At 31.0% G+C, this 13511-nt stretch overlaps 2 protein-coding genes across 2 annotated transcripts; both read right to left on the reverse strand.

Annotated features, from left to right (window-relative positions):
- Nucleotides 1-19: 19 nt before the first annotated feature.
- Nucleotides 20-1738, reverse strand: LOC108477791 (GDSL esterase/lipase At5g33370-like). Its single transcript, XM_017780285.2, has 5 exons — nucleotides 1416-1738; nucleotides 1161-1300; nucleotides 838-1071; nucleotides 330-579; nucleotides 20-240 (listed from the first exon to the last, which is right to left on the reverse strand). Exons 1-5 carry the CDS (start codon nucleotides 1696-1698, stop codon nucleotides 20-22), a joined length of 1128 nt encoding a protein of 375 aa, XP_017635774.2. The 5' UTR covers nucleotides 1699-1738.
- Nucleotides 1739-2840: 1102 nt separating this feature from the next.
- Nucleotides 2841-5443, reverse strand: LOC108477420 (L-ascorbate oxidase homolog). Its single transcript, XM_017779961.2, has 8 exons — nucleotides 5144-5443; nucleotides 4957-5066; nucleotides 4599-4869; nucleotides 4408-4510; nucleotides 3966-4311; nucleotides 3506-3871; nucleotides 3332-3410; nucleotides 2841-3245 (listed from the first exon to the last, which is right to left on the reverse strand). Exons 1-8 carry the CDS (start codon nucleotides 5285-5287, stop codon nucleotides 3033-3035), a joined length of 1632 nt encoding a protein of 543 aa, XP_017635450.2. The 5' UTR covers nucleotides 5288-5443; the 3' UTR covers nucleotides 2841-3032.
- Nucleotides 5444-13511: the final 8068 nt, after the last annotated feature.

Raw genomic sequence — 13511 nt, forward strand, 5'->3', positions numbered from 1 at the left:
TTTTAAGGCACTCTATGTGTTAAGCATCTGGCAGCTGGGAAAAATTGATAGGGGATACGAATCTTGGTTCACCACCGTAGAGTGTAAAAGCTGCCAACTTTGAAGCAGTTTGTGTCGGGTGGAACGAATCCCAGAACAAGTATTCATTGCGATTTGAGCAAAGATCAGATATGGGAGAACAAGAGCCTTGTGCATTCAATGTGCCGCTTCCACAACATGCTGTTTTCACAAATTTAAAATCTGGGAAAACAAATGAAAGTTAAAATGAAGATCATTAGATCATGTTTACACCGTCTATTAATAGTATCATTCGACTGAGAAAAGCTTACTGAATGCTAGAGCGTTATCGATGACATTCAGTGTCATATCAACTATATTTCCAAGAGAATACTTTATGTCCTTGAATTCTAAACGGAGGTTGCCCAAAAGGAGCTCCATTGTTGAAAAGAAAGCCCTTGCTTGGTTGTTCAACTCCTCCAAACATTCACCGTTAGCTTGATAAATCCTTTGAGATGGGCAACACCCAAGTGCTGGAACACTTACTATGCCAAACTTCCTTGCCCCGAGACTAATTAGGTTCTGCATGGACAAATATTATTTCTTGTTAAGCATGACATAGTTGTTCATTTTAAGCTATGTTACTCGGACTTCAGGTACGTTTCCTGCATATACTCAAATTTTCGATGCTTTTCACATATCATACTCATATATGTGTTAGACGTGGTTAAGTTTGGGGAAATGAAGAATCCAGGTAAGATACATTTTTGTGATTATACCTTAGGATCTCTTAAGTGATGGTGATGATAATTCAAACAAGAAGAAAGAATGAACTCTCACCCTCAAATGTTTCTCATATACGAGTCCTAATTTGGGTATGAAGTATTCTTTTGGTATCGGGTTGCTTGAATAGTAATTATTCATAATGTCATTGCTACCAATGCTGATGAAGAACAGAGACTTGGAGAGAAACTTCTCGGTTTCTAATGGACCTTTGAAAGTCAAGAGATCATTGTGAACTGTAGAGAATTGGAACAACTGTTCCTCCATTGTGATAACATTCTTTTGCAGAGGCTATGGAATCAATATAGGAAATGTTAATTGACAAGAAATATTGAGCAACCAATGTTAGTTCATGCTTTGCAGAAATTAAGAGGACTTACTGTTGTTTGTCCGGTCGAGCCAAGAAGGCCACATCCTGCGGATGAGAAGTTTATACCTCTGAACTTACGTATCTTAATCGAAAATTTTACGTTTTGAGAAAAAAATGGTGGTGGGCTTTTCTTGAAACCAAATAGTTTAGCTGACAATGAAACCATCAGACAAGACAAAGCGGAGTTAATGTAATGATGAATGATCACATGTTAAAGCATATCTATAACAGGGAAGGACTGAGTAGTAGTAAATGGTATACTAACCAAGAAAATCAGCAGTATTGAAGCCATTGCTGAACCTGCCAGTTGGTATGGCAAAAGGGAAATCGATCCCATGGTGTGGGAAGTTAGCTTTTATGGTACTTTGAGGCAAATAATTGTTGGTTCCAACATCAGATGTGGAGTCTCCTAGCACGAAGATGGCTGGCACCTCTGCATTTACTGATTGAACAACACCTATGACCAATGAGAATACTACAAACACAAACCTTTTTTCCATGGGAAATCGAGGACCGTTTTCTCTATATTTTTGTAATATAACCTTCATTTTACCACGTTATATGCAAACTAGTCATAAGAAATACCGTCAAGGTAGTCAAAACTAGGACATTATATATTTATATTATTGTATTGTGGGTAAAAGTACCATAAACCCTTCATACTATATCTTGGATTGCATTGTCCCTGGGTAAATTAGTCTCTCTATATTAGATGACTGAGCAAAATAGTATTACCGTTAAAATTGCATGTTAAATATTTGTTTTGGTAATTATATGTAAGGCATAGCCCTCAAACTTTATATATTTATTCAATTTAATATTTACTTTTTAATTAGAAGTAAATTAGAAAATTTTTAAACTAAGGCTAAAGGGTCAAAAGGCATTAATAACAAACTAAAAAAAAATTGAACCCTTTTAAAATTTAAAAATGATTAAAAATATCATAAAAATTGTAAACAAAATTTTGCTCACTCATTTAACTCATAGAGAGTCTAATCAATGAGAAAGTCAGGATGTTAATATTAGGGGGCCAAGCTAAATTTTTTTCTTCTTTTCTTGCTAAGCACCAATATGAGGAAGAAAAATGATAAAAGTCTGTTCATCTTTTCTTTTCTTTATATATATTATTATATTACTTATAAAATATTATTATTTTGAATAAAATATTAAATAAATATTAAATTATTATTTAGCAAAAATATCATTCAAAAGTCATCATGAATGATTTAACTTCTTGAAAAAGATTTTCCCTTTGTTTTATCAAGAATAACTTTTTAATATTTTTAAAATACTATAAAAATATTAGAAGGGCTTACTTACATTTTTGGAAGAGCCATAGTAAATTTATAAAAAACTAAATTGAAAAAAAATTAAACTTCGGAAGACATGGCCTGCTGGCTTCTACTTGGTTCCATCTTTGGGTCTAATTTATCTATTTTTTTAGTAAAAGAGTTAAAATGCAATGTAGGACGGGTTTTTCTTGTACTTACTCCTTGTATTGTGCCATTGGGTGGAATGTAAGATTCCATGGCCGGATTGACCTTTTCTTCAATCCATCTTTCTCATCATTGAGCTATTTGGCTTTTCTTATGAAAAAAATAAGCATAAATTTCATTTGTCTCTATATTTTGATGCAGAGTTGTTTATGCTAACATTTGATGTTTCTCAATAGTGTCTGCAAATACACTGCTTATTTATCACAGAAATTGAGCCTTGTATTATTTCCTCAGCAAAAAGAATGTTCTAATTTAATACAATTATTTTCATTTCTTTAGATACAAAACCAAATACAGATTCTGGTGAAACAAAAAATGAAAAGAATTGAGGCATTTTATAATTGACTAATGGTTGATTCTCAACAATTTGGGCTACTGGAAATGTTTCAAAGAGGCCTTGTGCTTCTTCCTTGGGCTCTGCCACAAAGCAAAGCATTCTTTGGAATGAGATATTCATCCCTGAGTGAGTTCACAGGTGTATAAACTCTCAAGTAAAATTGCTGCCCAAGATATTGCCTTGCCCAAAACTCACTTCTCACATTCCACATTCCAACATTATCAAGAGCCATGTAAATAGCAGTCCATGATTTAGGATATACCTGCAAACAAACACCAATTCTTTTAGTTTCCTGAAATATGATGGAAATGGTTGAGTAAAAACGTAATAATCTATCAAGTTTCTAACCTGTGTGGTGGATCGTGAAACCGCATCTCTTAAATTGTATTCTTCACGACTGTCTGGAGTCCACACTCCTCCATTCATGCTGCCATTGACAAATAACGTTAAGTTGAGTGAAAAAAAAAACATGGGATTTGCATAAGAGAAACATAGGATTTTGACTAGTATTCAAGTTCTTACCCAACAACCCAAAAGGCATATCCATCAATATGCCATGTCTGGACAATGTTTTCATGGTTCTCAAACACAATTTCCACAAAAGCTCGATAATCAGCACCCATAACCGATGTGTCAAGGTACATGTTTTGACCGGTTGGGTTATCTGGGATGCTTCCAACTCGAAAAACACCTCCAATCTTGAAGTAATCGGCTAGCTTCAAAGGGGTATCAGTTGGAACAAAAGACACACTGTTAACAGCGTATCTTTGCTTCCCATTGACTTGAGCAGCTGAGCTCACTAGCTTGATTGTTCTAGTAATGTTAATGAGACCATAGTGGAATGAACCCTGCGGATTCGGCCTTGGTCCACTTGCGGTCAGGTTGGTCCTGAAATGCACCGAAACGGAAAACTATAAGATTAAGATCATCAAAAAAAGAGGGGGGAGGGGGGGTTCAAATATGTATGAAATGAAGTTTTTACCTGATGGATCGAGCCTGGTTAAGAGACCAATCGATTTGGTCGGTTGGTCCAGCAGGAATAGGGCCAGACACTGCCTTGTTGGAGTTACTGTAATGAAGGGTGGCAGTGGTGGAAAGGATGTTGTCAGTGAAACGAGTTGAGGCCACGATGTAGAAATCCTGGGCAGCTTGATCCATAGTAACAAGCACAGAATAGGACTGACCCACGTGGACATCAAGTGATTCATAGATGGTCTGAACAGTGTGGGTCCCCTCTACTTCCACCAGCTTCATTTTGTGACCCTGAATGCGGAAATTCAATGAATTTTGAAGCCCAACATTTGATATCCTAAACCTGTAAGTTTTGCCTGTCAAGAATATAAAACACAAATTGTTGTTCATCATCTTTTCAATGCAAAAAAGCAAATCGAAACTTTTCAAATGTGCAGGGAAAAGTGCACCACCTTGTTCAACTGTGAAAGAAGCACCATTAGGCCCATGACCATTGATTAGAATACCATCAGGGAAGGGAAGCTTATGACCACCATCTAGCATAGCTTTCAATTGCTGCAATAAAATTACTTTGATTTAGAACAATATATATGAAAACAATGAAAGTTGTTTTCATGAGATGGTAAGTTTATGTTGTAATTACCCTGTGGTCATTTTTGAACCAGTCGCCAATAAGAAGGGTGAAATCGCCAGCAGGGTCAGTGAAAGGGACTGGGATTCTGGGCCTACTGAGGACCCTGATGCCTCCAAAGCCGCCAGCCGCTTTGTGGAAAGCAAGAGAAGGGAAATAGAAAAAGCTACCGATTTGATCTTTCACTTGTAAAATGTAAGTGAAATTCTTGCCTGGTGGAATGGGGCATGTAGTTCCATACACTCCATCCTCGTACGAGTTTCTCCTTTGTTGCAACCCATTCCTGTTTCATATAATTAAAACCCAAACTCAGATACAAACAAAGAATGTTTCCAACATATGAATGATGTTCATTTGGTAAATTACATACCATGATAGAAGAAAAGGTTCATCCAGGTTGTTCTGGACGTTAATAATGAGATTGTCATTGGTAACAGAATAGATATCAGGCCCTGGAAATTGTCCATTAATGAGAATTCCCTGAAAAAACGTCCCTTTCAGCATATTGAAACAAGGAAACTAATGGATGAATAACTTATAGCTGCAGCATAACAAACCTGCTGGCGAACCCCAAGTGGGAAAATATCACCGTAAGTAACATTCCAGTCGAAGAACCTGTAAGGACTCTCAGCCTTAACAACAACAGCAAGAGCAAACAGGACAACATATCCTTGCCAAAAGCTCCATCCTTTACACATCATTATGTGATGTCTCTGACTGTGAATAAGATTTAATTGCACAACAAGAAGGTTACAAGTTCCAAGGTGGCGAACAGCAAATAATGAATAAAAGAATTAACCCAAAGAAACACAGAAGAAGAAATGAATGGAATTGTGTTGGAGAATTTGTTCATTCATGTTTTTATAGTGGTGCAAAGTGTCCAGTAGAGTAGGAGTGAGCTGTCCAATAAGGAATGGACACGTAGGATACTTGTGTATGGAAACGAAAGCAGGAAATCACGGGGAAAGAGTGTAGCGTGAGGGGCTTGAATTGATAGATATGATTGAGCTGTGGGACGCGATTTGTGCAATAGACATACACGCCATTTCCACCTTAAGGAAGATCCGACGGCTGGTAACGCAATATAAGTTTGGAAGGATGATATGACTGTAACGCGGTGAATGTAATGAAATATGGGTTTTTTGACAGAATGATGACAGTGAGCTTCATATTTGTGGTTTCGTTGACTAAATGAGTAGTCAAAATATTCATACATACCTTCCCAATAATATTCAATTTTTTATATGTAAAGTCGAGTATTTCGCTCAACATTACCAAAATGAATTTGCTGTATTTGATTAAAATAATGAGTTTAAGATTGGAATAGGAAAATATATGATCGGAATGTGGAACATGGTTTCATCGTTTTGTCATTTAAAAATGATTAGTGGAGACATTTGCTTAAACAAATCTAAATCTCAGGCTTTCTATCCATCTTCACACGCTTTTAGTAATCATTGCATTCAAATTATCACTTCTGTTTCAAGCAATTTATTAATAAAATTTTCATATTCTATACTAAAATTTTATCTATTTTTACCTGGCAAGTAGGTAGTGTCCCTCATATTGACATATTATTTTATCACATCAACAAATTTTTAAAAATAAAAAAATTCCAAAATAAATAAATTTATTATAAGGATTTAAAAATCACATTTAAGGTGAACCGAGACAAATGATGTAATTTTTCAAATAATTATAAAAAATATTTAAAAATAATTAAGAATTATAAAAATTGTAAAAATATTAAAATTTAATTATTTTTAAAAATTGCAATAAATGTTCAAATTGCAAACTAATTATCATCAAGTTAAATTTTATTTAAATATTTAATAATTATTATGATAAATTACTATAAATATAAATAAAATAACAAATAACTAGAAAAATAATTAGGGATGACCAAAAAAAACCCAAATCTGACGAGTTTCGACTCGACCCAATTCGTTGGGGCCATATTTTATTTTTTTTAGAAAACCAAGTTCGGGGTGGGTCTAATTAGAAAAGTAGTTGTGTCGGGTTGGGTTTAAGGTAAATCCACTCTGCCTCGCCTTGAGATATTTATAAAAATGCCCCTATTATATATACATATATTAAGTTTTTGCTTTCAATAAATAAATATATAAATAATATTTATTAAGTTCTAAGTTTATATCCAAAAATTTAATTTTATTTGCTTAAAAATAAAAAATAAAATAATTAAATTAAATTTAAGTTCGGTTGGGTTAGGGCTGAATTGGGTCTACTATTAAATTTTAGGTTTGGATCAGATTTTTTTCTTAAGAACCGAGATCGAGGCAGGGTCAGGGTGGATTAATCAAGCTTCATGTAGGGATCAAAACGAGTAAAAATCCACCCCATCCTGCCCTATTTCCTTCCCTAAAATTAATGTAAAATTTTATGTAAGTGAATGGTTTTAAGCAATTTTTATCCAACAGTTTAGCAAGTATATCATCGAATCTCTATAATTATTAAAAAAACAAAAAACTATATCTATAATATAATTTACTAGAAATATAGTCTAAAATGTTAAATTTTAAATATGGCAAGCCACGTGTACTTTATGCTATTTATTTATTACTTTTTTTGAATTTTTAAAATTTTTTGAATGTTCTTATAATTTTTACATTATTTGTTAACGTGACATATAAGACAAATAATATCATGTCAGCACAAAGTACATGTGGACTATCACGCAAGTTGTCACGCCAACATCATTAATAAATTAATATTTTAGTCAATATTTCTATTAAAGAAGGGATAAATCTCAAAAACATACATGAATTTTGGTCTAATATGTAATTTTATACATGAACTTTAATACTGTGCAATTTTATACATAAGCTTTTGAGTTGATCCAAATCTCACAAATTATTAACACAATTATTGATATAACATCATTTTATGTTTATATATTACATACACATATAATTATATTTATCTAATATAAAAGTAAATTGATGTATTTATTTCTTTAAATGTGTATGATTGAATCGAAATTAAGTTTGATGTATACATTTGAACCACAATCAAAGTTTTATGCGTATAATTGCAGCAAATCAAAATTCATGTATCAAATTGCATATTGAATCAAAGCTTATGTATAATTTTGAGATTTATCCCTTAAAGAAAAGTGATTTGACTCTTTTGAAAGATTAATCGTCAAATTTAACTAAATAAAATAAAATTCAAATTGACAAAAATATAAACATTGAAGGGCAATATTTACGATTCTACATTTAAAATAAAATTGTGGTTATTAGTATAATAAAAAATTATTCAATAACTTACAATATAATTTTAATAAGAAAAATGAATATCATAGGAAAGCCTAATGTATACAAAACCACTACTAATATATATATATATATATATATATATATATATATATATGACATCAAATATATATTATTTAAATCTCTAATTGAATTGGTGTCATAAGTCAATTTGGTATCAACTTAGTTAAGAAAATTACTAAAATATCCTTCATATTCAAAATAAGTTATATTATTAGAGGATATTTTAATCATTTATTTAAAAAATATGCATATGATGTAATTTTGAATCTATGCTAATTACATTAAAAACCCTTAATTTATCATTCAACTAAAGTTTTAATTTAATATATTTTAATATATTTTAATTCTATCACGCACACCTTATTACCTCCATCAAATTTATATATTTATACTATTATTTAAACCCCTGACCGAGTTGGTGTCACGAGTCAACGGAGCACCAACTTGGTTAGGAAAATTTCTAAAATGTCCTTTTATATTTAAAATAAATTAAGTTATTCAAGGGTACTTTAGCTTTTTATTTAAAAAGAATAAAATACACATATGATATTTGAATTCATGTCATCAATTGCACTAGGAAAGCCTTAATAATTTATCACTTAACCAGAACTTTACTTTAATATTTTATTACATATTTTATATATACTATTATTTAAACTCCTGACCGAGTTGTTTGTGTCATGAGCCAACCAGGCACCAACTCGATTAGAAAAATTACTAAAATGTCCTTTCATATTTAAAATAAGTTATTTTATTGAAAAACAATAAAAAAAATACATACGATAGGATTTGAATTCATGCCAACTACATTAGAAAAATCTTAAATTTACCACTCAATTAAAACTTTATTTTGATATTATTATACATTATAATTTTATTATACACACTTTTATGACCTTCATCAATTGTATTTTTATTTATATTATTATTTAAACCATTGACTGAATTGATATTATGAGTCAACCAAGCACTAATTTGATTAGGTAGATTATTAAAATATCTTCTCGTATTTAAAATAAGTTATAATATTAAACAGTAATTTAATCTTTTATTTTTACAAAAATAAAAATATGCGTATGATGATATTTAAATCCATGCCAATTGTATTAGAAAATATTAAAGTTACCATTCAACCACAATTTTATTTTGATAACTTTGTAAACATTTTAATTTTACTATTCACACTTTATTACATCATCAAATCTATATATCTATATTATTATTTAAATGCTTGGGTGAGTTGGTGTCACGAGTCAACCCGACACCAACTTAGTTAGAGAAATTACTAAAATATCATTTCATATTTAAAATAAATTATATTATTTGAGGCTATTTTAATCTTTTAATTTAAAATAATAATAATAAAATATACATTTGATGAGATATGAATTCATACCAATTGCATTAGAAAAACCTTAAATTTATTGCTCAACCAAAGCTTTATTTTAATATTTTTGCACATTTTATATATACTATTATTTAATCCCATAAGCGAGTTGATGTGACAAATCAACCTAGCATCAATTAGGTTAGCAAAATTACTAAAGTATTTTTTCGCATTTAAAATAAGTTATATTATTTGAGGGTTTTTTAATATTTATAAAAGATATGTGCATAAGATGGGATTTGAATCCATGCTAACTGCATTAAAAAAACCTTAAATTTACCACTCAATTAATATTTATTTTGATATTGTTTATATATTTTAATTTTATTATGCACACTTTACTCCTATCAATTGTATATCTATCTATACTCACTATTATTTGAACCCCTGATTGAGTTTATGTCACAAGTTAACTAGGCACCAACTTTGTTAAGTAAATTACTAAAATGTCCTCTTGTATTTAAAACAAGTTATATTATTAGAGGGTAATTTAGTCTTTTTATTAAAAACAATAAAAAATATGCATAAAATGAAGTTTAAATCCATGGCAATTGCATTAGAAAACTTTAAATTTAACATTCAATCAAAGTTTTATTTTGCTATTTTTTATACATTTTAATTTTATTTGCACCCTTTATTATCTTCATCAATTGTATATATCTAAACTATTATTTAAACCCTTGATTGAGATGGTGTCACGAGTCAAACAAGCTCCAACTTGGTTAGAAAAATTACGAATATGTCCTTCCGTATTTAAAAGAAGTTATATTATTTTAGGGTATGTTGGGGATAAACCCGGTTAAGCAACGAATAAGTAAAATAACTAAGAAATTGAAAAGATCGAACACAAATATTTTACGTGGAAAAACCCTTCCAAAGAGGATAAAAAACCATGGGTAAAGATAATTTCACTAAAACGACAAAAACGAAGAGTACAAAAGATGGAGATAAAACTAAACCCCAAAACCCAAAATAAGAACCCTCAAAACATAAACACAAAATTTTCTGAAAGCATGTAAAAGTTAATACCTAAATGTGTTATGGGTTATTTTTCTAGGGTAGAAAAATTTCATATGTATAGGGTAAATTTGTAAGTCAAAGTCTTTCTATTTAAAAAAAAAACCAATAAATAATTTGCATTTTGTGGAATTTGAACCCATGATATTTAGGTTGATAAAACTTTAGCTTTGCCATTCAACCAAAGCATTGTTTTAAAAGTTTTTGTACATTTTAATTCTATTATTCACACATTATTTCTTCTTCAATTATATATATTGAGAATGTTATTAATTGAGTTGGTGTTACAAGTTAACTCGATATAAACTCAAAATTAATGACAATACTATGATAAATAATTTTAATGTGTTTACTATTCTAAATATGATGTATTTACATGTTGAAATTTTATTTTACTCACAATTTAATCTAATTTTTTTATTTTAATATTGTACATATTGCATGTGTTATTATAAATTAGTTTCAAACTTATGTTTCATTATTTATTGTATGTTATTTAAACACACCTCTGTGTTCTAAATACATAGTTTTCATATGCATATGTATGTGATAGAATTTCTAGTGTTAATAATTTTGTTGATTGATTTGGTGTCACAAATTAACTCAACACCAACCTAAAATTGATGACAATACCATAATAAACAATTTTATTCATTTAGTATACTTAATATGATGTATTTATGTGTTTAAATCCATTTTACTCACAATTTAATCTCTTTTTTCATTTTAATATCGTACATATTTCATTTATTATTATTAATTAGTTGTAAACCATACATTTCATTATTTATTATATTTTAAACACACTTCTATGTTCTAAATATATGGTTTCCACACATATGTGTGAGGTAAAATTTTTAGTATTAATAATGTTGTTAATTGAGTAGGTGTCAGAAATTAACTCAAGACCAACTTATAATTGATGACAACACCATGATGTCGAAATTTAGTGCAACTTACTACTACTTGAATTGGTCAAAATATTTATTTCTATTAGGATTCAGTTAACAGTTTTGGTCCTTTATTTTTGCAAATAAAATAGGAGTACATTAACTATTCTAAATCAAATTAGTTGAGATATTTTAGGAGGTATTTTTGTTTATACATATGTCTTACTCTTAGTCAAGTTGCAGCACTTCAGATTTCTATTTTCTTGTATTATCTTGATTGAGTAATAATAATTTTCTTCTTATTTCCATTTCTATTGTCTGTATTTGTGTCAATTGGTATTAGAGCTAGGTTATTACCAAGTGTTTGATATTATTACTCAACCAACATGAATAGTGGAAGTGCTTCTTTGAGAACTGTTGTAGAAAAGCTTGTTGGTAATAATTATAATTACTGGAAGTTATGTATGAAAGCTTTTCTACAGGGGTAGGACTTATGGGATCTTATTGAAGGTGATGAAACATCGATCCTAGCAAATACTCCGCAGAATGTCATATTACGACAAAAATAGAAGATCAAGTATGGGAAAGCTTTTTTTGCTTTGCGGACGTCGATCAACAAGGAATACGTTGACTATTTTTATGATTTAAACTCAGCAAAGAAAGTGTGGGAGACTCTTGTGAAAAGTTGTTTACTAAGAAAAATACATCTTAGTTACAATTTCTTAAGAATGAACTAGTTGTAGTAACTCAAGGTAATTTGTCCATTGAAGAATAGTTCTTAAATGTGAAGAACTTGAGTTCTGAAATTTCAGAATTGGATATGGAGGAGCCAGTGAGTGATGCACGTTTGCGTCGCTATCATATTCGTAGAATGCAAAAAGACCTTATGCCCTTTGTTTCTTTAATTCAAGGGTAGGCGAATCAACCTTCAATTATTGAATTAGAAAATCTTCTTTCTAATCAATAAGCTTTAACAAAGCAAATGACAAGCAATAACAAGCTTTCTCCCAAATCAGAAGATGTGTTGTTTGTCAAAGATCAAAGGAGAAAGAATTTATACTCGAAGTCTTCACCGAGTGATAAAAACTAGTCCAGAAGTGAGGAACAGTCTAAGAGATCTTCCAAAGCTTGTTATAGGTACAGAAAACTTGAAAATCTCAAACGGGATTGTCGGGTGACAGTAGTGTGTGATCGATACGGGAAATTGGGCCATATTAAGGCAAATTGCCAAGTCAAAATGCATGAAATTGAAGAAAATGTTATACATGACAACAATGAGTTCCAAAAACCAACTTGAAGCAATGTTTATCCATTGAGGTTCTTGACCAACCAACTAATGTGACTTCTGCTGTGCACCAAGATGATGTGTTTGCAGATGTTCTTAACTACAACAAGGAATGAATTGTTGACTCTGGTTGTTTTCATCATGCTACAAGGAATGATTCCTTTTTATCGGATATTCATCTGCATCATAAGAAAGTCATTGTGATAGCTGATAATTTCACTACATCCTGTGTCGAAAGGAGATTTGAATGACGAAGATGTTCTTCTCAAGGATGTCTATCATTACCCGTGCGCAGCCTTTACTAGCAACTAAAGAAATGATGTAGAACCCACAGATAATGGATTATTGTAGAGAGCATGGAGTTCAGCATTAAATGACTTGTCCAGAAACCCCACAGCAAAAAAGGGTTGTTGAGCGTAAATTAACTCATCTTACATCAATTTGTTTGTCTTGGCTACACGCGAATATTCTTCTAAGAGAACTATGGGCAACATCTTTTCAAACTGCTTATTATGTCGTAAATCGGCTGCCTCCATGGCCAGGGATAGAACCATCACCTTTTGAGCTGCTATATCATCGTAAACCCAATTTAAGTTATTTTTGTATTTTTGGGTCTATTTGTTATGTTCATGTATTGAAACAAAATCAAACTAATCTTGACCCAAAGGCTAAGAAATGCATTTTTGTTGGCTATGATACTCATAGGAAGGGTTAGAGATGTCAGGATTTAGAAACAAAAAAGGTTATTATTTCTCGTGATGTGGTGTTCAATGAAGTGTCATGTCACAAAGATGATGCAAATGGCAGCAAAGGTACAGCAAGTCTTGCACTTTTTCCTGATGATTTTTATCAGGAAGAAATATTTCTTCAATTGAGGGATGTATTCAATCTAAGGAAAATACAGAGGCCATCAAAAGTAGTGAGATTATCACAAGCAAAAATCTTTCGAGACAGAAAATGTTGTCGAGCCATTTATTTGATTATATAATTGAGATAAATCATTTTTTTTTTGTTTTATCTTGCTTTTTCATGGAGGAGTCATGTGAA

This window comes from Gossypium arboreum, chromosome 12 (genome assembly GCF_025698485.1).
Source record: "Gossypium arboreum isolate Shixiya-1 chromosome 12, ASM2569848v2, whole genome shotgun sequence".
Classification (NCBI taxonomy): domain Eukaryota; kingdom Viridiplantae; phylum Streptophyta; class Magnoliopsida; order Malvales; family Malvaceae; genus Gossypium; species Gossypium arboreum.

Excerpts from the sequence above, each read along its gene's own strand:
- LOC108477791 (XM_017780285.2), bottom strand. The coding sequence starts at position 1,698 with ATGAAGGTTATATTACAAAAATATAGAGAAAACGGTCCTCGATTTCCC. Across the intron at positions 1,301-1,415 it reads CAATACTGCTGATTTTCTTG|CTAAACTATTTGGTTTCAAG; the intron begins GTTAGTATACCA and ends TTTCATTGTCAG. Across the intron at positions 1,072-1,160 it reads GCTCGACCGGACAAACAACA|CCTCTGCAAAAGAATGTTAT; the intron begins GTAAGTCCTCTT and ends TTGATTCCATAG.
- LOC108477420 (XM_017779961.2), bottom strand. The coding sequence starts at position 5,287 with ATGATGTGTAAAGGATGGAGCTTTTGGCAAGGATATGTTGTCCTGTTT. Across the intron at positions 4,511-4,598 it reads GGTTCAAAAATGACCACAGG|CAATTGAAAGCTATGCTAGA; the intron begins GTAATTACAACA and ends ATTTTATTGCAG. Across the intron at positions 4,312-4,407 it reads TTCTTTCACAGTTGAACAAG|GCAAAACTTACAGGTTTAGG; the intron begins GTGGTGCACTTT and ends TATTCTTGACAG.